The sequence below is a fragment of the Salmo trutta genome, unplaced genomic scaffold (assembly GCF_901001165.1).
Source record: "Salmo trutta unplaced genomic scaffold, fSalTru1.1, whole genome shotgun sequence".
NCBI lineage: Eukaryota > Metazoa > Chordata > Actinopteri > Salmoniformes > Salmonidae > Salmo > Salmo trutta.
In genome coordinates this window covers 389,634-416,350 of record NW_021823434.1, presented here as the reverse complement: position 1 = coordinate 416,350, position 26,717 = coordinate 389,634, and the positions used below count along the sequence as shown (strand labels likewise).

The following is a 26,717-nucleotide window of genomic DNA, read 5'->3' as shown; positions in this document are numbered from 1 at the left end:
AATCATGTGCCTATAAACCAGAGTTATACTGTTAGCACTGAGGCGGTGTGCTCAAGCAGGAGGTCCACTGTGTGCAGCTCACCCTGCACTAACATAAATAACCTGAGCATGTCTACCTCTGCTAAGCTTCCCAGTAAAGCAATAAAAGCAATCAAGCACCCAAGAAAAGTGCTAAAAATAGCCCACGTTTAAATATGTAGCTTAAGAAACAAGGTTCATGAAATCAATATAAACTCAACAAAAAAAGAAACGTCCTCTCACTGTTTAACTGCGTATATTTTCAGCAAACTTAACATGTGTAAATATTTGTATGAACATAACAAGATTCAACAACTGAGACATAAACTGAACAAGTTCCACAGACATGTGACTAACAGAAATTGAATAATGTGTCCCTGAACAAAGGAGGGGTCAAAATCAAAAGTAACAGTCAGTATCTGGTTCGGCCACCAGCTGCATTAAGTACTGCAGTGCATCTCCTCCTCATGGACATATTGCAATTTATTGCCATGGCCACATCTGTAGTCCTCATGCCTCCTTGCAGCATGCCTAAGACATGTTCACGCAGCTGAGCAGGGACTCTGGGCATCTTTCTTTTGGGGGTTTTCAGAGTCAGTAGAAAGGCCTCTTTAGTGTCCTAAGTTTTCAAAACTGTGCCCTTAATTGCCTACCGTCTATAAGCTGTGAGAGTCTTAACAACCGTTCCACAGGTGCATGTTCATTAATTGTTTATGGTTCATTGAACAACCATGGGAAACAGTGTTTAAACCCTTTACAATGAAGATCTGTGAAGTTATTTTGATTTTTACTAATTATCTTTGAAAGACAGGGTCCTGAAAAAGGGACGTTTCATTTTTTGCTGAGTTTATAGAGCATTCTGTTGGTGAATTTTGTATAATAATTTGATTTGAAAAACTCGAAGTGTTGAATCAAGTGTTTTTTGTATCAGTTCATAAACCATGTGCCATGGAATACATCGAAAGTCTCTTCCCATTTATTTTGCAACCTGTATGGCGCAGCTGTGAACATTTTTGTCCTCAAGTCAAACTGGTGTATTTTTCTATTCATGCAAATTCTTTTTAGCCAATTTGTATCTTAAAATTTTTCCAGACAAATAAGTTCCTTACCTTCAATAAATCAATAATTTGCTAGTAACAGATTACATTCATATTCTGACAATCTCTGAAACTCACTTAGATAATACCTTTGATGATACAGTGGTAGCAATACATGGTTATAAGATCTACAGAAAAGACAGAAATGCCAAAGGTCAAGGAGTTGCTGTTTATATTCAGAACCACATTCCTGTAAAGCTTAGAGAGGATCTCATGTTAAATGACTGTAAAAACGGTTAAATCCCCATGGATTGATGAGGAATTGAACAACTATGGTTGAGGGATGAGGCAAAAGAGATGGCAAATAGGTCTGGCTGTACAACCGATTGGCAAACGTACTGCAAATTGAGGAATCATGTGACTAAACTGAATAAAAAGAAGAAACTATACTATGAAACAAAGATAAATGACATAAAGAGTGATAGTAAAAAGCTTTGGAGCACCTTAAATAACACTTTGGGCAAAAAGGCAAACTCCGCTCCATCATTCATTGAATCAGATGGCTCATTTATCCTGTCATGGCTGTCGAAAGGATCAGACCAAAGTGCAGCGTGGTTGTAGTTCCACATTTTATTAAATCTGTGAAACTTTGTAAAACATAAATAACTGAATTGACAAAAAACAACAAACCGTGAAGCAGAGAGAAACAAACACTACTCAAAATATAATAACCCACAAAAACAGGAAGAAAAAAACCCTACTTAAATATGATCTCCAATCAGAGGTAACGAGGACCAGCTGCCTCCAATTGGAGATCAACCCAAACAACCCCAACATAGAAATAGAAAAACTAGAACTAAAACATAGAAATAGAAAACATAGAAAAACACAAAACACCCCCTGTCACGCCCTGAACCTACTCTACTATAGAAAATTACGTCTTACTAGGGTCAGGACGTGACACATCCCGAAACCCACTGATATTGCCAACTACTTTAATATTTTTTTCATTGGCAAGATAAGCAAATTTAGGCATGACATGCCAGCAACAAACGCTGACACTACACATTCAAGTATATCTGACCAAATTATGAAAACAAGCATTGTAATTTTCAATTCCATAAAGTGAGTGTGGAAGAGGTGAAAAAATTATTGTTGTCTATCAAGCCACCGGGGTCTGACAACTAGGATGGAAAATTACTGAGGATAATAGCGGATGGTATTTCCACTCCTATTTGTGATATCTTCAATTTAAGCTGACTAGAAAGTGTGCGCCCTCAGGTCTGGAGGGAAGCAAAAGTCATTCTCCTACCTAAGAACAGTAAAGCCCGCTTTACTGGCTCAAATACCCGACCAATCAGCCTGTTACCTACCCTTAGTAAACTTAGTAAACTTTTGGAAAAAATTGTGTTTTTACCAGATACAATGCTATTTGACAGTAAACAAATTGACAACAGACTTTCAGCACCCTTATATGGAAGGACATTCAACAAGCACAGCACTTACACAAATTACTGATGATTGACTGAGACAAATTGATAATAAAACGATTGTGGGGGCTGTTTTGTTAGACTTCAGTGCAGCTTTTGACATTTTCGATCATAGTCTGCTGTTGGAAAAACGTAGCTGTCTAGGCACCTTACTTTTTTCAATCTTTACTAACGACATGCCACTGGCTTTGAGTAAAGCCAGAGTTTCTATGTATGCGTATGACTCAACACTGTACATGTCAGCTACTAGAGCGACTGAAATGACTGCAACACTTAACAAAGAGCTGCAGTTAGTTTCAGAATGGGTGGCAAGGAATAAGTTAGTCCTAAATATTTCAAAAACTAAAAACATTGTGTTTGGGACAAATCATTCACTAAACGCTAAACCTCAACTAAATCTTGTAATAAATAATGTGGAAATTGAGCAAGTTGAGGTGACTAAACTGTTTGGAGTAACCCTGGATTGTAAACTATCATGGTCAAAACATATTGATACAACAGTAGCTAAGATGGGGAGAAGTTTGTCCATTATAAAGCGCTGCTCTACCTTCTTAACAGCACTATCAACAAGGCAGGTCCTACAGGCCCTGGTTTTGTCGCACATGGACTACTGTTCAGTAGTGTGGTCAGGTGCCAGAAAGAGAGACTTGCAATTGGCTCAGAACAGAGAAGCACAGCTCAAAGTGGAGGAGAGATTGACTTCATCACTACTTGTATTTGTGAGAGGTATTGACATGTTGAATGCACCGAGCTGTCTGTCTAAACTACTGGCACACAGCTCGGATACCCATGCATACCCCACCAGAGGTCTCGTCACCGTCCCCAAGTCCAGAACAGACTATGGGAGGTGCACAGGGCTACATAGAGCCATGACTACACGGAACTCTATTCCACATCCAGTAACTGATGCAAGCAGTAAAAGTTTATTTATAAAATTGATAAAAATACATCTTATGGAACAGCGGAGACTGTGAAGCAACACATACATAGAAGGTCAGCATCCTGGAGTCGCCTCTTCACTGTTGACGTTGAGACTGGTGTTTTTTGGGTACCATTTAATGATGCTGCTAGTTGAGGACTTGTGATGCATCTGTTTCTCAAACTAGACACTCTCTAATGTACTTGTCCTCTTGCTCAGTTGTGCACTGGGGCCTCCCACTCCTCTTTCTATTCTGGTTAGAGACAGTTTTTGCTGTTCTGTGAAGGGAGTAGTACACGAGATCTTCAGTTTCTTGGCAATTTCTTGCATGGATTAGCCTTAATTTCTCAGAACAAGAATAGACTGATGAGTTTCAGAAGAAAGATCTTTGTTTCTGGCCATTTTGAGCCTGTAATCGAACCCACAAATGTTGATGCTCCAGATACTCAACTAGTCTAAAGAAGGCCAGTTTTATTGCTTCTTTAATTAGTACAACAGTTTTCAGCTGTGCTAACATAATTGCAAAAGGGTTTTCTAATGATCAATTAGCCTTTTAAAATGATAAACTTGGATTAGCTAATACAACGTTCCATTGGAACACAGGAGTGATGGTTGCTGATAATGGGCCTCTGTACGCCTACGTAGATATTCCATATAAAATCTGCTGTTTCCAGCTACAATAGTCATTTACAACATTAACAATGTCTACACTGTATTTCTGATCAATTTGATGTTATTTTAATGGACAAAAAATGTGATTTTCTTTCAAAAACAAGGACATGTCTAAATGAACCCAAACCTTTGAACGCTAGTGTGTGTATATATGATTTTATTATGTTTCCCTAACCCTACCACTCCTCCCCTAATTGGAGTAAACTAATGGACAACAACACTTAGGCTTCTACTTCCAGCTTATACATTTTACAGACACAATGTATTTTACAATATTTATATTTGGTTTGTTTTTAATCCCATCCTTCAGATACCCTCAACCCCTCCCATCTATCTCTGAAGACTATCCAGTTTTGATTTCTAATTGACATATTTTTCAACTGTGCTGTGATGTTTCACAAAAATTCTGAGCCTTTCTATTCTCATAGCTTCTACAGATTATAAATTAAAGAGAAACATTTTTGCTGAAGGTATTATTATATTATTGATCGATTGACTATGACTTTTCAAATCACCCAGCAGTGCTATCTGCAGGGTTAGCTCCAGGTAAATGTTGCAATTCTTCAGCTATTCCTGGATCTGCGACCAAAAACAAACTACATTTTGACAGTACCAAACAAATTATCTAATGATTCTGTCTCTTCGCAAAAGAATCTCCAGAGCTGGGAAGGTTGTATCCCCCATATATATATAACATTCTAATGGTTGCAATAATTTTGTATAATAATTTAAATTGAGAAACTATGCGTTTTGAATCTAGCTTCGTTTTGCATATCAGTTCAAAAAACATGTGGCATGGAATAGGTACGTGAGAAATCTCTTCCCAACTATTTTGCAATCTATATGGCACAGCTGTCAATTCTTTGGTCTTTAAATGAAACTGGTATACTTTTTATTTATCACAACTTTCTTTAACCAATTATGGTCTTTAATTCAGGGCCGACAGACAAGTTCCTTACTTTTTCACCCTTCCACTTTCCTCTTCCATTTTCATGGTAATGCTGCAATTAGTTGGTTGTAATTTTGGGTAGAGCAGACATTTTTGTTAGCTACATGTGAAACAACTCCAACAGTCCTATTTATGACATCATTTACAAATATTATACCTTTTTTATGTCTTGTCATTGTTGGTAATCAGGCCTACCACTGTGGTGTCGTCAGCAAACTTGATGATTGAATTGGAGGCATGCGTGGCCACGCAGTCATAGGTGAGCAGGGAGTACAAGATGGGACTGAGCACGCATCCTTGTGGGGCCCCAGTGTTGAGGATCAGTGTAGTGGAGGTGTTGTTGCCTACCTTGACCACCTGGGGTCGACCCATCAGGAAGTCCAGGACCCAGTTGCACAGAGCGGGGTTCAGACCCAGACCCAGGGCCCCAAGCTTAGTGATGAGCTTGGAGGGCACTATACATTTACATTTTTCACTATCTTGTTGAAGGCTGAGTTGCAGTCGATTCACAGCATTCTTACATACTGTAGGTATTCCTCTTGTCCAGATGGGATAGGGCAGTTTGCAGTGTGATGGCGATTGCGTCATCCGTGGACTCCATCTGGGCTGGCAGCCTTGCAAGGTTAACACGCTTATATGTCTTACTCATGTTGACCACACCGAACGAGAGCTCACAGTCCTCATATGTCTTGTGTCTTAGCTGTTGAATTGCGACTATACTTTGGCTCTGTATTGTCATTTTGCCTGTTTTGTTGCCTTACAGAGGGCATAGCTGGACCGTTTGTACTCGCCTGTAAACACAGAGGTTATAGCCTCTATAGCCCCACTCTGGCTCCCAAGGCCTGTTAATACAGAGGTTATAGCCTCCATAGCCCCACTCTGGCTCCCAAGGCCTGTTAATACAGAGGTTATAGCCTCTATAGCCACACTCTGGCTCCCAAGGCCTGTTATTACAGAGGTTATAGCCTCCATAGCCCCACTCTGGCTCCCAAGCCATGTTATTACAGAGGTTATAGCCTCTATACCCCCACTCTGGCTCCCAAGGCCTGTTATTACAGAGGTTATAGCCTCTATAGCCCCACTCTGGCTCCCAAGGCCTGTTATTACAGAGGTTATAGCCTCCATAGCCCCACTCTGGCTCCCAAGCCATGTTATTACAGAGGTTATAGCCTCTATACCCCCACTCTGGCTCCCAATGCCTGTTATTACAGAGGTTATAGTCTCTATTGACCCACTCTGGCTCCCAAGGCCTGCTATTACAGAGGTTATAGCCTCTCTACCCCCACTCTGGCTCCCAAGGCCTGTTATTACAGAGGTTAATCAAATCAAATCAAATCAAATGTATCTATATAGCCCTTCGTATATCAGCTGAAATCTCAAAGTGCTGTACAGAAACCCAGCCTAAAACCCCAAACAGCAAGCAATGCATGTGAAAGAAGCACGGTGGCTAGGAAAAACTCCCTAGAAAGGCCAAAAACCTAGGAAGAAACCTAGAGAGGAACCAGGCTATGAGGGGTGGCCAGTCCTCTTCTGGCTGTGCCGGGTGGATATTATAACAGAACATGGTCAAGATGTTAAAATGTTCATAAATGACCAGCATGGTCAAATAATAATAATCATAGTAGTTGTCGAGGGTGCAACAAGCACGTCCGGTGAACAGGTCAGGGTTCCGTAGCCGCGGGCAGAACAGTTGAAACTGGAGCAGCAGCATGGCCAGGTGGACTGGGGACAGCAAGGAGTCATCATGCCAGGTAGTCCCGAGGCATGGTCCTAGGGCTCAGGTCCTCCGAGAGAAAGAAAGAAAGAGAGAAAGAGAGAATTAGAGAGAGCATATTTAAATTCACACAGGACACCGGAAAAGACAAGAGAATACTCCAGATGTAACAGACTGACCCTAGCCCCCCGACACATAAACTACTGCAGCATAAATACTGGAGGCTGAGACAGGAGGGATCAGAAGACACTGTGGCCCCATCCGATGATACCCCCGGACAGGGCCAAACAGGCAGGATATAACCCCACCCACTTTGCCAAAGCACAACCCCCACACCACTAGAGGGATGTCTACAACCACCAACTTACCGTCCGAAGACAAGGCCGAGTATAGCCCACAAAGATCTCCGCCATGGCACAACCCAAGGGGAGGGCGCCAACCCAGACAGGAAGACCACGTCAGTGACTCAACCCTCTCAAGTGACGCACCCCTCCCATGGACGGCATGGAAGAACACCAGTAAGTCAGTGACTCAGCCCCTGTAATAGGGTTAGAGGCAGAGAATCCCAGTGGAAAGAGGGGAACCGGCAAGGCAGAGACAGCAAGGGCGGTTCGTTGCTCCAGCCTTTCCGTTCACCTTCACACTCCTGGGCCAGACTACACTTAATCATAGGACCTACTGAAGAGATAAGTCTTCAGTAAAGACTTAAAGTTTGAGACTGAGTCTGCGTCTCTCACATGGGTAGGCAGACCATTCCATAAAAATGGAGCTCTATAGGAGAAAGCCCTACCTCCAGCCGTTTGCTTAGAAATTCTAGGGACAATTAGGAGGCCTGCGTCTTGTGACCGTAGCGTACGTGTAGGTATGTACAGCAGGACCAAATCGGAAAGATAGGTAGGAGCAAGCCCATGTAATGCTTTGTAGGTTAGCAGTAAAACCTTGAAATCAGCCCTTGCCTTAACAGGAAGCCAGTGTAGGGAGGCTAGCACTGGAGTAATATGATAAAATTTTTTGGTTCTAGTCAGGATTCTAGCAGCCATATTTAGCACTAACTGAAGTTTGTTTAGTGCTTTATCCGGGTAGCCGGAAAGTAGAGCATTGCAGTAGTCCAGCCTAGAAGTAACAAAAGCATGGATTAATTTTTCTGCGTCATTTTTGGACAGAAAGTTTCTGATTTTTGCAATGTTACGTAGATGGAAAAAAGCTGTCCTTGAAACAGTCTTGATATGTTCTTCAAAAGAGAGATCAGGGTCCAGAGTAACGCCGAGGTCCTTCACAGTTTTATTTGAGACGACTGTACAAACATCCAGATTAATTGTCAGATTGAACAGAAGATCTCTTTGTTTCTTGGGACCTAGAACAAGCATCTCTGTTTTGTCCGAGTTTAAAAGTAGAAAGTTTGCAGCCATCCACTTCCTTATGTCTGAAACACAGGCTTCTAGCGAGGGCAATTTTGGGGCTTCACCATGTTTCATTGAAATGTACAGCTGTGTGTCGTCCGCATAGCAGTGAAATTTAACATTATGTTTTCGAATGACATCCCCAAGAGGTCAAATATATAGTGAAAACAATAGTGGTCCTAAAACGGAACCTTGAGGAACACCGAAATGTACAATTGATTTGTCAGAGGACAAACCATTCACAGAGACAAACTGATATCTTTCCGACAGATAAGATCTAAACCAGGCCAGAACTTGTCCATGTAGACCAATTTGGGTTTCCAATCTCTCCAAAAGAATGTGGTGATCGATGGTATCAAAAGCGGCACTAAGATCTAGGAGCACGAGGACAGATGCAGAGCCTCGGTCTGACGTCATTAAAAGGTCATTTACCACCTTCACAAGTGCAGTCTCAGTGCTATGATGGGGTCTAAAACCAGACTGAAGCGTTTCGTATACATTGTTTGTCTTCAGGAAGGCAGTGAGTTGCTGTGCAACAGCTTTTTCTAAAATGTTTGAGAGGAATGGAAGATTCGATATAGGCCGATAGTTTTTTATAATTTCTGGGTCAAGATTCGGCTTTTTCAAGAGAGGCTTTATTACTGCCACTTTTAGTGAGCTTGGTACACATCCGGTGGATAGAGAGCCGTTTATTATGTTCAACATAGGAGGGCCAAGCACAGGAAGCAGCTCTTTCAGTAGTTTAGTTTGAATAGGGTCCAGTATGCAGCTTGAGGGTTTGGAGGCCATGATTATTTTCATCATTGTGTCAAGAGATATAGTACTAAAACACTTTAGTATCTCCCTTGATCCTAGGTCCTGGCAGAGTTGTGCAGACTCAGGACAATGGAGCTTTGGAGGAATACCCAGATTTAAAGAGGAGTCTGTAATTTGCTTTCTAATGATCATGATCTTTTCCTCGAAGAAGTTCATAAATGTATTACTGCTGAAGTGAAAGCCATCCTCCATTTGCGAATGCTGCTTTTTCGTTAGCTTTGCGACAGTATCAAAAAGAAATTTCAGATTGTTCTTATTTTCCTCAATTAAGTTGGAAAAATAGGATGATCGAGCAGCAGTGAGGGCTCTTCGATACTGCACGGTAATATCTTTCCAAGCTAGTCGGAAGACTTCCAGTTTGGTGTGGCGCCATTTCCGTTCCAATTTTCTAGAAGCTTGTTTCAGAGCTTGTGTATTTTCTGTATACCAGGGAGCTAGTTTCTTATGACAGATGTTTTACATTTTTAGGGGTGCAACTGCATCTAGGGTATTGCGCAAGGTTAAATTGAGTTCCTCGGTTAGGTGGTTAACTGATTTTTGTCCTCTGACGTCCTTGGGTAGGCAGAGGGAGTCTGGAAGGGCATCAAGGAATCTTTGGGTTGTCTGAGAATTTATAGCACGACTTTTAATGCTCCTTGGTTGGGGTCTGAGCAGATTATTTGTTGCAATTGTAAACGCAATAAAATGGTGGTCCGATAATCCAGGATTATGAGGAAAAACATTAAGATCCACAACATTTATTCCATGGGACAAAACTAGGTCCAGAGTATGACTGTGGCAGTGAGTAGGTCCAGAGACATGTTGGACAAAACCCACTGAGTCGATGATGGCTCCGAAAGCCTTTTGGAGTGGGTCTGTGGACTTTTCCATGTGAATGTTAAAGTCACCAAAAATTAGAATATTATCTGCTATGACTACAAGATCCGATAGGAATTCAGGGAACTCAGTGAGGAACACTGCATATGGCCCAGGAGGCCTGTAAACAGTAGCTATAAAAAGTGAGTGAGTAGGCTGCATAGATTTCATGACTAGAAGCTCAAAAGACAAAAACGTCATTGTTTTTTTTTTTGTAAATTGAAATTTGCTATCGTAGATGTTAGCAACACCTCCGCCTTTGCCGGATGCATGGGGGGTATGGTCACTAGTGTAACCAGGGGGTGAGGCCTCATTTAACACAGTAAATTCATCAGGCTTAAGCCATGTTTCAGTCAGGCCAATCACATCAAGATTATGATCAGTGATTAGTTCATTGACTATAACTGCCTTGGAAGTGAGGGATCTAACATTAATTAACCCAATTTTGAGATGTGAAGTATCACAATCTCTTTCAATAATGGCAGGAATGGAGGAGGTCTTTATACTAGTGAGATTACTAAAGCGAACACCGCCATTTTTAATTTTGCCCAACCTAGATCGAGGCACAGACACGGTCTCAATGGGGAAAGCTGAGCTGACTACGCTGACTGTGCTAATGGCAGACTCCACTAAGCTGGCAGGCTGGCTAACAGCCTGCTGCCTGGCCTGCACCCTATCTCATTGTGGAGCTAGAGGAGTTAGAGCCCTGTCTATGTTCGTAGATAAGATGAGAGCACCCCTCCAGCTAGGATGGAGTCCGTCACTCCTCAACAGGCCAGGCTTGGTCCTGTTTGTGGGTGAGTCCCAGAAAGAGGGCCAGTTATCTACAAATTCTATCTTTTGGGAGGGGCAGAACACAGTTTTCAACCAGCGATTGAGTTGTGAGACTCTGCTGTAGAGCTTATCACTCCCCCTAACTGGGAGGGGGCCAGAGACAATTAATCGATGCCGACACATCTTTCTAGCTGATTTACACGCTGAAGCTATGTTGCGCTTGGTGACCTCTGACTGTTTCATCCTAACATCGTTGGTGCCGACGTGGATAACAATATCTCTATACTCTCTACACTCGCCAGTTTTAGCTTTAGCCAGCACCGTCTTTAGATTAGCCTTAACGTCGGTAGCCCTGCCCCCTGGTAAACAGTGTATGATCGCTGGATGATTCGTTTTAAGTCTAATACTGCGGGTAATGGAGTCGCCAATGACTAGGGTTTTCAATTTGTCAGAGCTAATGGTGGGAGCCGTCGGCGTCTCAGACCCCACAGCGGGAGGAGTAGAGACCAGAGAAGTCTCGGCCTCTGACTCCGACTCGCCAGAGTGGGTCTCTATTGACCCACTCTGGCTCCCAAGACCTGTTATTACAGAGGTTATAGCCTCTATACCCCCACTCTGGCTTCCAGTGGACTAGACCTTTAACACTGTGGCAGATGTTATTGAAATAAACTCAAAATACTGTCTGAGAACACATACATTTTTTTATTTGGGCAAACACACAATGATGTGTTTTCCCAGATGTTGAAACATGATGGTTCAGGAAATACTGTTGTGAGAGAAAAGAAAACCGGTCCGTTTTAGTAGTCTAAATGTAAAACAAAAATACATCTTTGAGTTGATTCTATTTTCTCTGTTGTCTCTTTGATATGCTGTGGCCCTGAGGCAGACAGATTGTTGAGACCATGGCTTGTCTCAGCATATCCGAGCTCTCTTTTCTGTTCTGCTCTGTTCTGTCCTTCTCTCTTCCTTATTGGATAAATGCCTTACTAACGCAGGCTGACTACCTGGTATGAGACACCACAGCCATAGAACAGTGGGAGCTGGCCCCATTCTTACGTAACAACATGTAGTCATTTGGTTCCCATGCTTTGTAAAGTTTGATATTTAGTCAATATGAAATATGATGTTGTATTTGGAAGGTCTCCCAACTGAGATATAGGTTTTATTAACTGTCTGAGTACAGACTTCTCGTCTCAGAAGGGGGTGAAGGGTCTTCCTCTGATGATCCAGACTGACACCTACAGTTACAACAACCGCAGCAACAAGCCCCTCCACAGAGCCTACGCTCAGATCAAGGTCTTTTGTGACAAGGTGAGTCTCTCTCTCTAACCTCTGACCTCTCCTTTGTGACCCACTTCATTAATGAACTTTCAGTCCTGAAGAGCTACTTTAGATCTTCAGATGTCCTCCTTGTCCTATGATTCATCCTCCCCTGTACTCTTCGAATCTGACTGGACTCAAGCGTTTCTGACTCTCTGCTTCCCCCTGGTGGCTCCTGCATGTAACAAAAATCACCATATTTAAATGGTAGTCTCTTTACATTTACTTTTTAGTAATTTAGCAGAGGCTCTTATCCAGAGAGACTTACAGTAGTGAGTCATTTAGCAGAGGCTCTTATCCAGAGAGACTTACAGTAGAGAGTCATTTAGCAGAGGCTCTTATCCAGAGAGACTTACAGTAGTGAGTGGATACATTTCCGTTTTTTAATTTTTTTTTACAGAGCGACATGAGTCTGTGAGAGAGACTAGTTAAACTGTTTTTAAATCATTCTCATCAGTGCTGTTGGGTCTGAAGCTGATTCATCTATCCATCCATCCATTCATGTATTAATCCATCCATCCATCCACTCATTAATATATTAATCCATCCGTCCATCCGTCCATCCATCCATCCATCCATCCATCCATCCATCCATCCATCCATCCTCCATCCATCCATTCTTCCTCATCCATCCATCCATCCATCCACTCAATAATCCATCCATCCATCCACTCAATAATCCATCCATCCATCCATCCATCCACTCAATAATCCATCCATCCATCCACTCAATAATCCATCCATCCATCCACTCAATAATCCATCCATCCACTCAATAATCCATCCATCCATCCATCCATCCATCCATCCATGTGTCTGGATGTTCAAAGGGGCTGAGAGAAAGATAAGAGATGAGGAAAAGACACAGAACCAAAAAAAGACTCAAGGTTATACACCAAATTACCTGATCTCTCCCTATCCCAGTCTGCTGTCCCCACATGCTTCAAGATGTCCACCATTGTTCCTGTACCCAAGAAAGCAAAGGTATCTGAACTTAATGACTATTGCCCCGTAGCACTCACCTCTGTCATCATGAAGTGCTTTGAGAGACTAGTCAAGGATCATATCACCTCTACCTTACCTGCCACCCTAGACCCACTTCAATTTGCTTACCGCCCCAATAGATCCACTGGGGACAAGTGTCTACTTTGTTTGTTTTGATATTTTGGATTTCAAGAATGCTGCCAAAGCCTGCTAGTAATACGCTGGTTTAACCCTTCACTTGGACTGGTGTTGTGTGTTTGTATGAGTAAACCCTGCCTTACAAAGAACCCGGCGCCGAAAAGGTTACACTAGCCTATTCTAAACATCCTACTATAGTCTATAGATGTTGTTCGCTATCAACTACCTGAATCCAAACATCCTACTGTAGACAACAGTAAGTGTCAACAACAGTAAGTATTTCGCTATAAACAACCCTATTCTAAACATTTTACATTTACATTTTAGTCATTTAGCAGACGCTCTTATCCAGAGCGCCTTACAGTGGTGAATGCATACCTTTCATACATTTTTTGTTGTTGTACTGACCCCCCGTGGGAATCAAACCCACAACCCTGAAGTTGCACACACCATGCTGGCGTTGCAAACACCATGCTCTACCAACTGAGCCACAGTGTAGCCTATACATGTTGTTCACTATAATCTACCCTATTCTAAAGATCTTACTATCATGAATCAAGGTAAGACCGAAGTGCAGACTGTGTGAAGTAACAATGTTTATTGTAACCACAGGGGCAGGCAAAAGACAGGTCAAGGCAGGCAGGGGTCGATAATCCAGAGCAGCGGCCAAGGTACAGGACGGCAGGCTGTCACGACTTCTGCCGAAGTCGATGCCCCTCCTTGTTCGGGTGGTGCTCGGCGGTCGACGTCACCGGTCTTCTAGCCACCATTGATCAGTTTTTCATTATCCATTGGTCTTGTCTTGTCTTCCTACACACCTGTTTCCAATCCCATCAATTACATGTTGTGTATTTAACCCTCTGTTTCCCCTCATGTCCTTGTCGGTGATTGTTTTTGTTATGTTATGTGTGTTTTGTATCGGTGTGCGACGGGTATTATGTTACCCAGGTTATTCTGTACTTTGGTTGTGGAGTTTGTTTTTTAAATTAAATACTCCAGAATAACCCATTTGGTTTCTCCTGCGCCTGACTTCCTTGCCACCAACATACACGAATATGACACAGGCAGGCTCAGGGTCAGGTCAGGCAGAGGTCTGTAATACAGAGGTGGTGCAAAGGTACAGAACGGCAGGCAGGCTCAGGGTCAGAGACAGGCAGTGGTCAGGTGTGCGGGTACAGGGTCAGGACAGGCAAAGGTCAAAAACCAGAAGGACGAGAAAAAGTGACTAGGGAAAAACAGGAGCTGAGACAAATGCTAGTAGGCTTGAACAAACAAGACGAACTAGCAACAGACAGACAGAAAACAGGTATAAATACACAGGGGATAATGGGGGAAGATGAGCAACACCTGGAGGGGGGTGGAGACAAGAACAAGGACAGGGAAAACAGATCAGGGCGTGACACTTACTGTTGTCTATACATGTTGTTAGACAGGATCAGTGTGGGGATAAGATGGGGCCGACATACATGGCAGCTCTGATTCTAGCTCCTAAGCAACTTTGAAGTATTTCGGGTTTTTTTGTGTGTTATTTCTGACATTATTAGCCCAGAACGTTTTTTTGTGTTGTTACATACAGCCGGAAATAACTGTTGGATGTCAGAGTGGCGGTAATTCACCAGCATTAACAGCATTACGACCAGGAATGCGACTTTCCCGAATTGGATCCTTTGTTCACAACCCCCAGGGCAATTAAACTTATCCCAGAAGTTGCTCCAAGACGCCGCCGAAGGAGAAGAGGTATTCAGTGTGGACTACTAGTCCGACTCAGGAGGTGTACACATCATCCACCGCTTCCGAGTATATTACTCGCTAATGTTCAGTCTCTGGACAATAAAGTAGATGAGCTCAGGGCGAGGATATCCTTCCAGAGAGACATCAGGGAGTGGAACATACTCTGTTTCACGGAATCATGGCTCTCTCCGGATATACTGTCCCCGTCCATACAGCCACCTGGGTTCTCATGGTGTAATCACAACAACATACAGGAACTCAGGAACTCAAGTCCTTTTTGTTCACCTGACCTAGAATTCCTTACAATCAAATGCCGACCGCATTATCTACCAAGAGAATTCTCTTCAATTACAGTCAAAGCCGTGTATATCCCCCCCCAAGCAGATACCTCGACGGCCCTGAAAGAACTTCACTGGACTCTATGTAAACTGGAAACCATACAACCTGAGGCTGCATTTATTGTAGCTGGGGATTTTAACAAAGCTAACCTGAGAACAATACTTCCTAAATTCTATCAGCATATCGAATGCGCGACACGAGCTGGTAGCATTCTGGACCATTGCTACTCTAACTTCCACTATGCATACAAGACCCTCCCCCACCCTGCCTTCGACAAATCTGACCATGTCTCCATTTTGTTGCTCCCAGCCTATAGACAGAAACTAAAACAGGAAACGCCCATGCTCAGGTCTGTCCAATGCTGGTCTGATCAATCGGATTCCACGCTTCAAGATTGCGTCGATCACTTGGACTGGAATATGTTCAGGTTAGCCTCAGACAACAACATTTATGTATATGCTGATTCGGTGAGCGAGTTTATTAGCAAGAGCATCAGAGATATTGTACCCACTGTGACTATTAAAACCTTTCCTAACCAGAAACCGTGGATTAATGGCAGTATTCACGCAAAACTGAAAGCGCGAACCACCGCTTTTAATCGTGGCTAGGCGACTGGAATTCATGACCGAATACAAACAGTGCAGCTATTCCCTCCGCAAGGTAATAAACAGGCAAAACATCAGTACAGAGACAAAGTAGAGTCGCAATTCAATGGCTTAGACATGAGACGTATGTGGTAGGGTCTACAGACAATCACGGATTACAAAGGGAAAACCAGACACGTTGCGAACACTGACGTCTTGCACCCAGACAAGCTATACATCTTCGCCTGCTTTGAAGATAATGGAGTACCATTGACGTGGCTCCCAAGGAATGTGGGGTCTCCTTCTCTGTGGCCGACTTGAGTAAGACATTTAAACGTGTTTACCCTCGCAAGGCTGTCGGCCCAGACAGCATCCCTAGTCGCATCCTCAGAGGATGCGCAGACCAGCTGGCTGGGGTGTTTACGGATATGTTCAATCTCTCCCTATCTCAGTCTGCTGTTCCCACTTGCTTCAAAATGTCAACCATTGTTCCTGTACCCAAGAAAGCAAAGGTAGTTGAACTAAATGACTATCGCCCCGTAGCACTCACTTCAGTCATCATGAAGTGCTTTGAGAGACTAGTCAAGGATCATATCACATTTTCATATCACAATTTGTTTACCGCCCCAATAGATCCACAGACGATGTAATCGCAATTGCACTGCACACTGCCCTATCCCACTTGGACAAGAGGAATACCTAATGTAAGAATGCTGTTCATTGACTATAGCTCACCGTTCAACACCATAGTACCCTCCAAGACCATCATCAAGCTGTAGGCCCTGGGCCTCAACCCCGCCCTGTGCAACTGGGTCCTTGCATTCCTGACAGGTCGCCCCCAGGTGGTGAAGGTAGGAAACAACACCTCGACTTAACTTATCCTCAACACTGGGGCCCCACAAGGGTGTGTTCTCAGCCCTCTCCTGTACTCCCTGTTCACCCATGACTGCGTGGCCATCCACGCCTCCAACTCAGTCATCAAGTTTGCAGATGACAACGGTAGTGGGCCTGATTACCAACAACGACGAGACAGACTACAGGGAGGTGAGGGCACTCGGAGGATGGTGTCAGGAAAACAACCTCTCACTCAATGTCAACAAAACAAAGGAGATGATCGTGGACTTCAGGAAACAGCAGAGGGAGCACCCCCTCATCCACATCGACGGGACAGCAGTAGAGAAAGTGGAAAGTTTTAAGTTCCTCTGCGTACACATCACAGACAAACTGAAATGGTCCACCCACACAGACAGCGTGGTGAAGAAGGCACAATAGCGCCTCTTCAACCTCCAGGAGGCTGAAGAAATTTGGCTTGTCACCTAAAACCCTCACAAACCTTTACAGATGCACAATTGAGAGAATCCTGTTGTGCTGTATCACCTCCTGGTACGGCAACTGCACCGCCCTCAACCACAAGGCTCTACAGTTGTGGTGTGGTCTGCCCAACGCATCACCGGGGCTATACTGCCAACCCTCCAGGACACTTAGAGCACCAGATGTCACAGGAAGGCCAAAAAGATCATCAAACACATCAACCATCCAAGGCCCTTTCACCCTGCAATCATCCTGAAGGCGAGGTCAGTGCAGGTGCATCAGAGCTGGGACCAAGAGACTGAAAAACAGATTCTATCTGTTCAATTCTGTTAAATAGCCATCACTTGCACGTTAGAGGCTGCTGCCCTATATAGACTTGGAATCACTGGCCACTTTAATAATGGAACACTAGTCACTTTAATAATGTTTACATATTTTGTATTACTCATCTCATATGTATATACTGTATTCTATACTATTCTACTGTATCTTAGTCTATGCACTACTCATCTCATATGTATATACTGTATTCTATACTATTCTACTGTATCTTAGTCTATGCATTACTCATCTCATATGTATATACTGTATTCTATACTATTCTACTGTATCTTAGTCTATGCATTACTCATCTCATATGTATATACTGTATTCTATACTATTCTACTGTATCTTAGTCTATGTATTACTCATCTCATATGTATATACTGTATTCTATACTATTCTACTGTATCATAGTCTATGCATTACTCATCTCATATGTATATACTGTATTCTATACTATTCTACTGTATCTTAGTCTATGTATTACTCATCTCATATGTATATACTGTATTCTATCCTATTCTACTCTATCTTACTGTAGTCCGCTCTGACATTGCTCGTCCATATATTATATATTCTTAAGAATTACATTCCTTTACTTTAGATCTGTGTATTGCTGTGAAATTGTTAAATATTACTGTTAGATATTACTGCACTGCTAGAGCTGCACTACACTACATCCGCAATAACATCTGCGAAACACGTGTATGTGACGAATACAATTTGATTTGGTCCCACAGTTGACAGTGCATGTCAAAGCAAAAACTAAGCCATTAGGTTGAAGGAATTGTCCGTAGAGCACTGAGACAGGATGGTCTGGGGTAGGGGACCAAAACATTTCTGCAGCATTGAAGGTCCCCATGAACACAGTGGCCTCCATCATTCTTAAATGGAACAAGTTTGGAAGAGCTGGCCACCCGGCCAAACTGAGCAATCGGGGGAGAAGGGCCTTGGTCAGGGTGGTGACCAAGGATTCGATGGTCACTCTGACAGAGCTCTAGAGTTCTTCTGTAGAGATGGGAGAACCTTCCAGAAGGACAACCATGTCTGCAGCACTCCACCAATCAGGTCTTTATGGTAGATTGGCCAGACGGAAGCCACTCCTCAGTAAAAGGCACATGACAGCCCCCTTGGAGTTTGCCAAAAGGCACCTAAAGACTCTCAGACCATGAGAAATAAGATTCTCTGGTCTGATCAAACTAAGATTGAACTATTTGGCCTGAATGCCAAGCATCAAGTCTGGAGGAAACTTGCAACCATCCCTACAGTGAAGCATGGTGATGGCAGCATCATGTCCGGAGGAAACCTGGCTCCATCCCTACGGTGAAGCATGGTGGTGGCAGCATCATGTCTGGAGGAAACCTGGCTCCATCCCTACAGTGAAGCATGGTGGTGGCAGCATCATGTCTGGAGGAAACCTGGCTCCATCCCTACAGTGAAGCATGGTGGTGACAGCATCATGCTGTGGGGATGTTGTTCAGCAGCAGGGACTGAGAGACTAGTCAGGATCGAGGGAAAGATGAACGGAGCAAAGTATAGAGAGATCCTTGATGAAATCCGTCTCCAGAGCTCTCAGGACCTCAAACTGGGGGCGAAGGTTCAACTTCCAACAGGATAACGACCCTAAGCACACAGCCATGACAACGCAGGAGTGGCTTCGGGACAAGTCTCTGAATGTCCTTGAGGGGCCCAGCCAGATCCCGGACTTAAACCTGATCGAACATCTCTGGAGAGACTGCAGCAACGCTCCCCCATCCAACCTGACAGCTTGAGAGGATCTGCAGAGAAGAATGGGAGAAACTCCCCAAATACATGTGTGCCAAGCTTGTAGCGTCATACTCAAGAAGACTCGAGTCTGTAATCGCTGCCAAAGGTGCTTCAACAAAGTACTGAGTAAAGGGTCTGAATACTTATGTAAATGTATATTCCTTTTTTTTTTTTTTCATAAATGATCAAAAATACCCAAAAAATATTTTGGCTTTGTCATTATGGGATTGATGAGGAAAAAAAACAATTGAATTAATTTTAGAATAAGGCTGTAACCTAATGTGGAAAAAGTCAAGGGGTCTGAATACTTTCCAAAAGCACTGTATGGGGTGTGGCTAGGGTTTGTTTGGGGGGGGGGTCTCAGCTGGTTGGGGTGTGGCTGGTGATGCGGTGGTCTTCTTGTCCTGGGTTCACTCTGTGTAGGTCCTTCGGGAGTCAGACTAGCAGGTTGTCCCTCTCTCTCACAGCTCCCACTGGCTAGGCCAGCCCCTCTCCCTCGCTCTCTCTCACTGTCATTGTCACCAGCAGCAGTCTCCCTCCACCACCCCACTGCTCCGAGTCTAGCTTCCCCCCCCCACCCCCCATGTCTGGCAGCCTGTCTGGAACCGCTCCCCTTTTGGAAAGCGGAGGGAGGAGGGGTGGGGTGTAAGCCTGCCCACACCAGGAGCACGGAACACAGCCATTCTTTTGAATGAATGCGAGAGGGGCGCTGGAAAAAAAATTGTCAAGATGTGGGGCGTCTATTCACCATAGGTAACATCGCTACATCGTGACTAGGTTGGAATGACGTGAGGAATGTGGAACCATAGAGGCCGACTCTGACAGCGGGAGCTGCTGTACAAGTTGTCAGCCCTGTGTAGGGCCACTGTCGGCGGCTCTTCCCCGGCGTCCCGCTACTCCCGAGCCCCATGCAAAACACAACGGTACCGGGCAGCTCTATCAACTCTAACTCTAATGTCATTTGTTCCTGCAACTGCACTGGATCCCAGTCACAGGGGATGGATATATGTAAGTAACTACGCATTTATGACACTACGTAGCTGTTTTTAAATCAAACCGATTTGCGCATTTATTGTTACAACGCACGATAGAAAGCGCGACAGGACAGTTGGTTTAACCTGTAACCGATTGTGACAGCAGTCTCTCGACCGAGCGTGTTTTAGATAAACGGTGTTGTATTTATCCACCGGATGGTTGGTGGCACGCTATTTTCGATCATTCTGTCCATCTGAGTTTTCACGCAGACGTGATGTGTGGTGCATTGCATTAGGATATTATTTAATTGAGGTCACAATGACTCTGGACTTCGATTGTATTATTTTTTTATATTAATTAAGTTAATAATGATATTGTCGATGGTTATGTTGGGTGCACATTTCCACATTTATGCCTGTTTCTCAGTGAAACCTAACTCGAACCTATGCGCCCATGTCAAATTACGTCTGCAGCTCTAGAGGGGCTGCGCAGACGTTCCCCAAAACTCCTGCAGTCTCGGCTAACTTGGCCTACTCCCACATTCAAAAATGTCTCATAGTTTGGTAGACGTAGGCCTACATACAGTAGACTACAGTAGGGGATAGGCAGGCTACAGTAAGGGCTAGGAAGGCTACAGCTAACGGCTCAGACTGGAAATAGCTATTTCTTTGTCATCTGTGGCCTAGCCTACATCCCGTTGTAGTGGTGGAATATATGATATTGTCAGACAGAGACAGTAATTCACAGCAGACAGGCAGGCAGGCAGGCAGGCAGGCTGGCAGGCAGGCAGACAGGCAGACAGGCAGGCAGGCAGGCAGGCAGGCAGGCAGGCAGGCAGACAGGCAGGCTGGCAGGCAGGCAGGCAGGCAGGCAGGCAGACTGGCTGGCTGGCTGGCAGGCAGGCAGACAGACAGACAGGCAGGCAGGCAGACTGGCTGGCAGGCAGACAGGCAGGCAGACAGACAGACAGACTGGCAGGCAGGCAGGCAGACAGGCAGGCAGGCAGGCAGGCAGGCGGACAGGCAGGCAGGCAGGCAGGCGGTGGGTTCACCCTACCCCCACCTTCCCCCGTGCAGTGCAGAGCAGACCTGACCGTCTTGCCTATCCAGACAGGGCTGTGGGTTAGGGCTGTCTGAAACACACAGTGGACAAAGGCCTTGCAATAATGAGCATGGGAACTAATGCTCTCACCGGGACTCTGCCTGGCGTGTGTTAGTGCAGCCCATGGTTGGAACAAATGGCCCAAATATATTCTAACATGTAAAGGAGGTGTAGAAGAGACCCTTGTCCCAGCTGTCTAGTGGAGCTAGAGGAAGACTGTGACATGTCCTTAGATTGATTATAGATCAACCGCATGTTGGGAAAATGTTTACTCCAATATGTCTTGCAAATAATTCAAATGTTATTTGTCACATTAGTTGTGGACTAACAGTGCAATGCTTAGTAATGAGGGCTTCCCAAAAAGCAGATAGAAAGATAGAAATATAATAGAAAAGAAAAACACCAAGAATAAATACACAGATTAATGTTAACTTGCTTATATACAGAGCATTCAGAAAGTATTCAGACCCATTCCCTTTTTCCACATTTTGTTAGGTTACAGCCTTATTCTAAAATGGATTAAATCATTTTTCCTCATCAAGCTACACACAATATCCCATAATGACAAAGCAAAAACAAGATTTTAGAAATGTAGACAAATATATTACAAATACAAAACAGAAATACCTTATTTAGATAAGTATTCAGACCCTTTACTATGAGACTCAAAATTGAGCTCAGGTGCATCGAGGCACAGATCTGGGGAAGGTTACTAAAAAATGTCTGCAGCATTGAAGGTCCCCAAGAACACAGTGGCCTCCATCATTCTTAAATGGGAGAAGTTTGGAACCACCAAGACTCTTCCTAGAGCTGGCTGCCCGGCCAAACTGATCAATCGGGGGAGAGTGGCCTAGGTCAGGGAGGTGACCAAGAACCCAATGGTCACTTTGACAGAGCTCCAGAGTTCATCTGTGGAGATGGGAGAACCTTCCAGAAGGACAACCATCTCTGCAGCACTCCATCAATCAGGCTTTTATGGTAGAGTGTCCAGACGGAAGCCACTCCTCAGTAAAAGGCACATGACAGCCCCCAAGGAGTTTGCCAAAAGGCACCTAAAGGACTCAGACCATGAGAAACAAGATTCTCTGGTCTGATGAAACCAAGATTGAACTCTTTGGCCTGAATGCCAAGCGTCACGTCTGGAGGAAACCTGGCACCATCCCTATGGTGAAGCATGGTGGTGGCAACATCATGCTGTGGGGATGTTTTTCAGCAGCAGGGACTGGGAAACTAGTCAGGATTGAGAGAAAGATGAACGGAGAAAAGTACAGAGAGATCCTAGATGAAAACCTGCTCCAGAGCTCCCAGTCTCTGAATGTCCTTGAGTGGCCCAGCCAGAGCCCGGACTTGAACCCAATCGAACATCTCTGAAGAGACCTGAAAATAGCAGTGTAGCAACGCTCCCCATCCAACCTGACAGAACTTGAGAGGATCTGCAGAGAAGAATGGGAGAAACTCCCCAAATACAGGTGTGCCAAGCTTGTAGCATCATACCTAAGAAGATTAGAGGCTTCAGCAAAGTACTGAGTAAAGGGACTGAATACTTATGTAAATGTGATATTTCAGTTACATTTTTTTCAAAATTTGCTCAAATAAAATAAAAACATTACGTTTTTGCTTGTCATTATAAAAAAAACGTAATGTTTTTATTTTATTTGAGCAAATTTTGAAACAAATTTAACTGAAATATCACATTTACATAAGTATTCAGACCCTTTACTCAGGTGTGTAGATTGATGAAAAATATATATAATCCATTTTAGAATAAGCCTGTAATGTATTTCTTGTTGTTGAAATAGTCAGGTGTCTGAATACTTTCCGAATGCACTGTACACGGGGTACCAGTACTGAGTCAATGTGCAGGGGTACGAGGTAATAACATGGTTATGTACAGGAAGTACCAGTACTGAGTCGATGTGCAGGGGTACGAGATAATAACATGGCTATATACAGGGAGTACCAGGTAATAACATGGCTATATACAGGGAGTACCAGGTAATAACATGGCTATATACAGGGAGTACCAGGTAATAACATGGCTATATACAGGAAGTACCAGGTAATAACATGGCTAAATACAGGAAGTACCAGGTAATAACATGGCTATATACAGGAAGTACCAGGTAATAACATGGCTATATACAGGAAGTACCAGGTAATAACATGGCTATATACAGGAAGTACCAGGTAATAACATGGCTATATACAGGAAGTACCAGTAGATAGATAATAAACAGTAGCAGTAGTGTGTTATGAGTCAAAAGAGTTGATGCAAACAGGGCCAATGCAGATAGTCCGCTATTTGGTTAACTATTTAGTAGTCTTATGGCTTGGGGGTAAAAGCTGTTCAGGATCGTGTTGGTTCCAGACTTGGTACATCGGTACTGCATTTCGTGCTGCAGCAGGGAGAACAGTCTATGGTTTAGGTGGCTGGAGTCTTTCACAATATTTAGGGCCTTCCTCTGACACCACAAGACGTAGAGGTTGGTTCTGGATGGCAGGGAGCTCGGCCCCAGTGATGTACTGGGCCGTATGCATTACCATCTGTAGTGCCTTGCGGTTGGATGCCAAGCAGTGATGCAGCCAGTCAAGATGCTCTCAATGGTGCAACTGTAGAACCTTTTGAGAATCTGAGGGCCTGTTTTATCCTTTCAGTCTCCTGAGGGGGAAGAGGTGCTGCCGTGCCCTCTTCACAACTGTGTTGGTGTGTGGACCATGTTAAGTCCTTAGTGATGTGGACACTGAGGTGTGGACCATGTTAAGTCCTTAGTGATGTGGACACTGAGGTGTCTACCATGTTAAGTCCTTAGTGATGTGGACACTGAGGTGTGGACCATGTTAAGTTCTTAGTGATGTGGACACTGAGGTGTGGACCATGTTAAGTCCTTAGTGATGTGGACACTGAGGTGTGGACCATGTTAAGTCCTTAGTGATGTGGACACTGAATAGAGTATAAAGTATAAGGAATTCTACAGTGTAAACATTTGCGATACATTTGTTTGAATTTGTAATTATGCTCATTGTCTGTCTCTCCAGGGAAGGATATTTCCAACAGACTACTTATTAATAACATAGTAGTCGTTTTTATGTCTGATTCAATTACAAAACATCATGATACTGTATCCTACAGTATGCCAGTCTGTTTCTCTACCTCAGCTCTGGACTGACCTACACCTCTACACCCCTACACCCCTACACCCCTACATCTCTACCTCAGCTCTGGACAGACCTACACCCCTACATCTCTACCTCAGCTCTGGACTGACCTACAATCCTACATCTCTACCTCATCTCTGGACTGACCTACACCCCTACATCTCTACCTCAGCTCTGGACTGACCTACACCCCTACACCCCTACATCTCTACCTCAGCTCTGGACTGACCTACACCCCTACATCTCTACCTCAGCTCTGGACTAACCTATAATCCTACACCCCTACATCTCTACCTCATCTCTGGACTGACCTACACCCCTACATCTCTACCTCAGCTCTGGACTAACCTACAATCCTACACCCCTACATCTCTACCTCATCTCTGGACTGAACTACACCCCTACACCCCTACATCTCTACCTCAGCTCTGGACTAACCTACAATCCTACACCCCTACATCTCTACCTCAGCTCTGGACTGACCTACACCCCTACATCTCTACCTCAGCTCTGGACTGACCTACACCCCTACATCTCTACCTTAGCTCTGGACTGACCTACACCCCTACATCTCTACCTCAGCTCTGGACTGACCTACAATCCTACATCTCTACCTCATCTCTGGACTGACCTACACCCCTACATCTCTACCTCAGCTCTGGACTGACCTACACCCCTACACCCCTACATCTCTACCTCAGCTCTGGACTGACCTACACCCCTACATCTCTACCTCAGCTCTGGACTAACCTATAATCCTACACCCCTACATCTCTACCTCATCTCTGGACTGACCTACACCCCTACATCTCTACCTCAGCTCTGGACTAACCTACAATCCTACACCCCTACATCTCTACCTCATCTCTGGACTGACCTACACCCCTACACCCCTACATCTCTACCTCAGCTCTGGACTAACCTACAATCCTACACCCCTACATCTCTACCTCAGCTCTGGACTGACCTACACCCCTACATCTCTACCTTAGCTCTGGACTGACCTACACCCCTACATCTCTACCTCAGCTCTGGACTGACCTACAATCCTACATCTCTTCCTCAGCTCTGGACTGACCTACCCCCCTACACCCCTACACCCCTACTTCTCTACCTCAGCTCTGGACTGACCTACACTCCTACTTCTCTACCTCAGCTCTGGACTGACCTACAATCCTACACCCCTACATCTCTACCTCAGCTCTGGACTGACCTACACCCCTACACCCCTACATCTCTACCTCAGCTCTGGACTAGCCTACACCCCTACATCTCTACCTCAGCTCTGGACTGACCTACACCCCTACTTCTCTACCTCAGCTCTGGACTGACCTACACCCCTACTTCTCTACCTCAGCTCTGGACTGACCTACACCCCTACATCTCTACCTCAGCTCTGGACTAACCTACACCCCTACATCTCTACCTCAGCTCTGGACTGACCTTCACCCCTACATCTCTACCTTAGCTCTGGACTGACCTACACCCCTACATCTCTACCATAGTTCTGGACTAACCTACACCCCTACATCTCTACCTCAGCTCTGGACTGACCTACACCCCTACTTCTCTACCTCAGCTCTGGACTGACCTACACCCCTACACCCCTACATCTCTACCTCAGCTCTGGACTGACCTACACCCCTACACCACAACATCTCTACCTCAGCTCTGGACTAACCTACACCCCTACACCCCTACATCTCTACCTTAGCTCTGGACTGACCTACACCCCTACACCCCTACATCTCTACCTTAGCTCTGGACTGACCTACACCCCTACATCTCTACCATAGTTCTGGACTAACCTACACCCCTACACCCCTACATCTCTACCTCAGCTCTGGACTGACCTACACCCCTACATCTCTACCTCATCTCTGGACTGACCTACCCCCCTACACCCCTACACCCCTACATCTCTACCTCAGCTCTGGACTGACCTACCCCCCTACACACCTACACCCCTACATCTCTTCCTCAGCTCTGGACTGACCTACATCCCTACATCTCTACCTCAGCTCTGGACTGACCTACACCCCTACACCCCTACACCCCTACATCTCTACCTCAGCTCTGGACTGACCTAAACCCCTACATCTCTACCTCAGCTCTGGACTAACCTACACCCCTACACCCCTGCATCTCTTCCTCAGCTCTGGACTGACCTACACCCCAACACCCCTACATCTCTACCTCAGCTCTGGACTGACCTACACCCCTACACCCCTACATCTCTTCCTCAGCTCTGGACTAGCCTACACCCCTACATCTCTACCATAGTTCTGGACTGACCTACACCCCTACACCCCTACATCTCTACCTCAGCTCTGGACTGACCTA

The 26,717-nt window shown here is 44.6% G+C and overlaps 1 protein-coding gene across 2 annotated transcripts in view; it reads left to right on the top strand.

Annotated features, from left to right (window-relative positions):
• The first annotated feature begins 19,797 nt into the window (after positions 1-19,797).
• The window catches only part of ldlrad4a (low density lipoprotein receptor class A domain containing 4a), a 150,665-nt gene continuing 143,745 nt past the window's right edge, over positions 19,798-26,717 (top strand). Inside the window, exon 1 of one of the 2 annotated variants that reach the window (XM_029748985.1) lies at positions 19,798-20,150. In XM_029748985.1, the coding sequence (XP_029604845.1) occupies positions 20,051-20,150 (100 nt within the window). In that variant the 5' untranslated portion in view covers positions 19,798-20,050. The remainder of the gene's footprint in view (positions 20,151-26,717) is intronic. The other variant, XM_029748986.1, reaches the window with a different exon arrangement.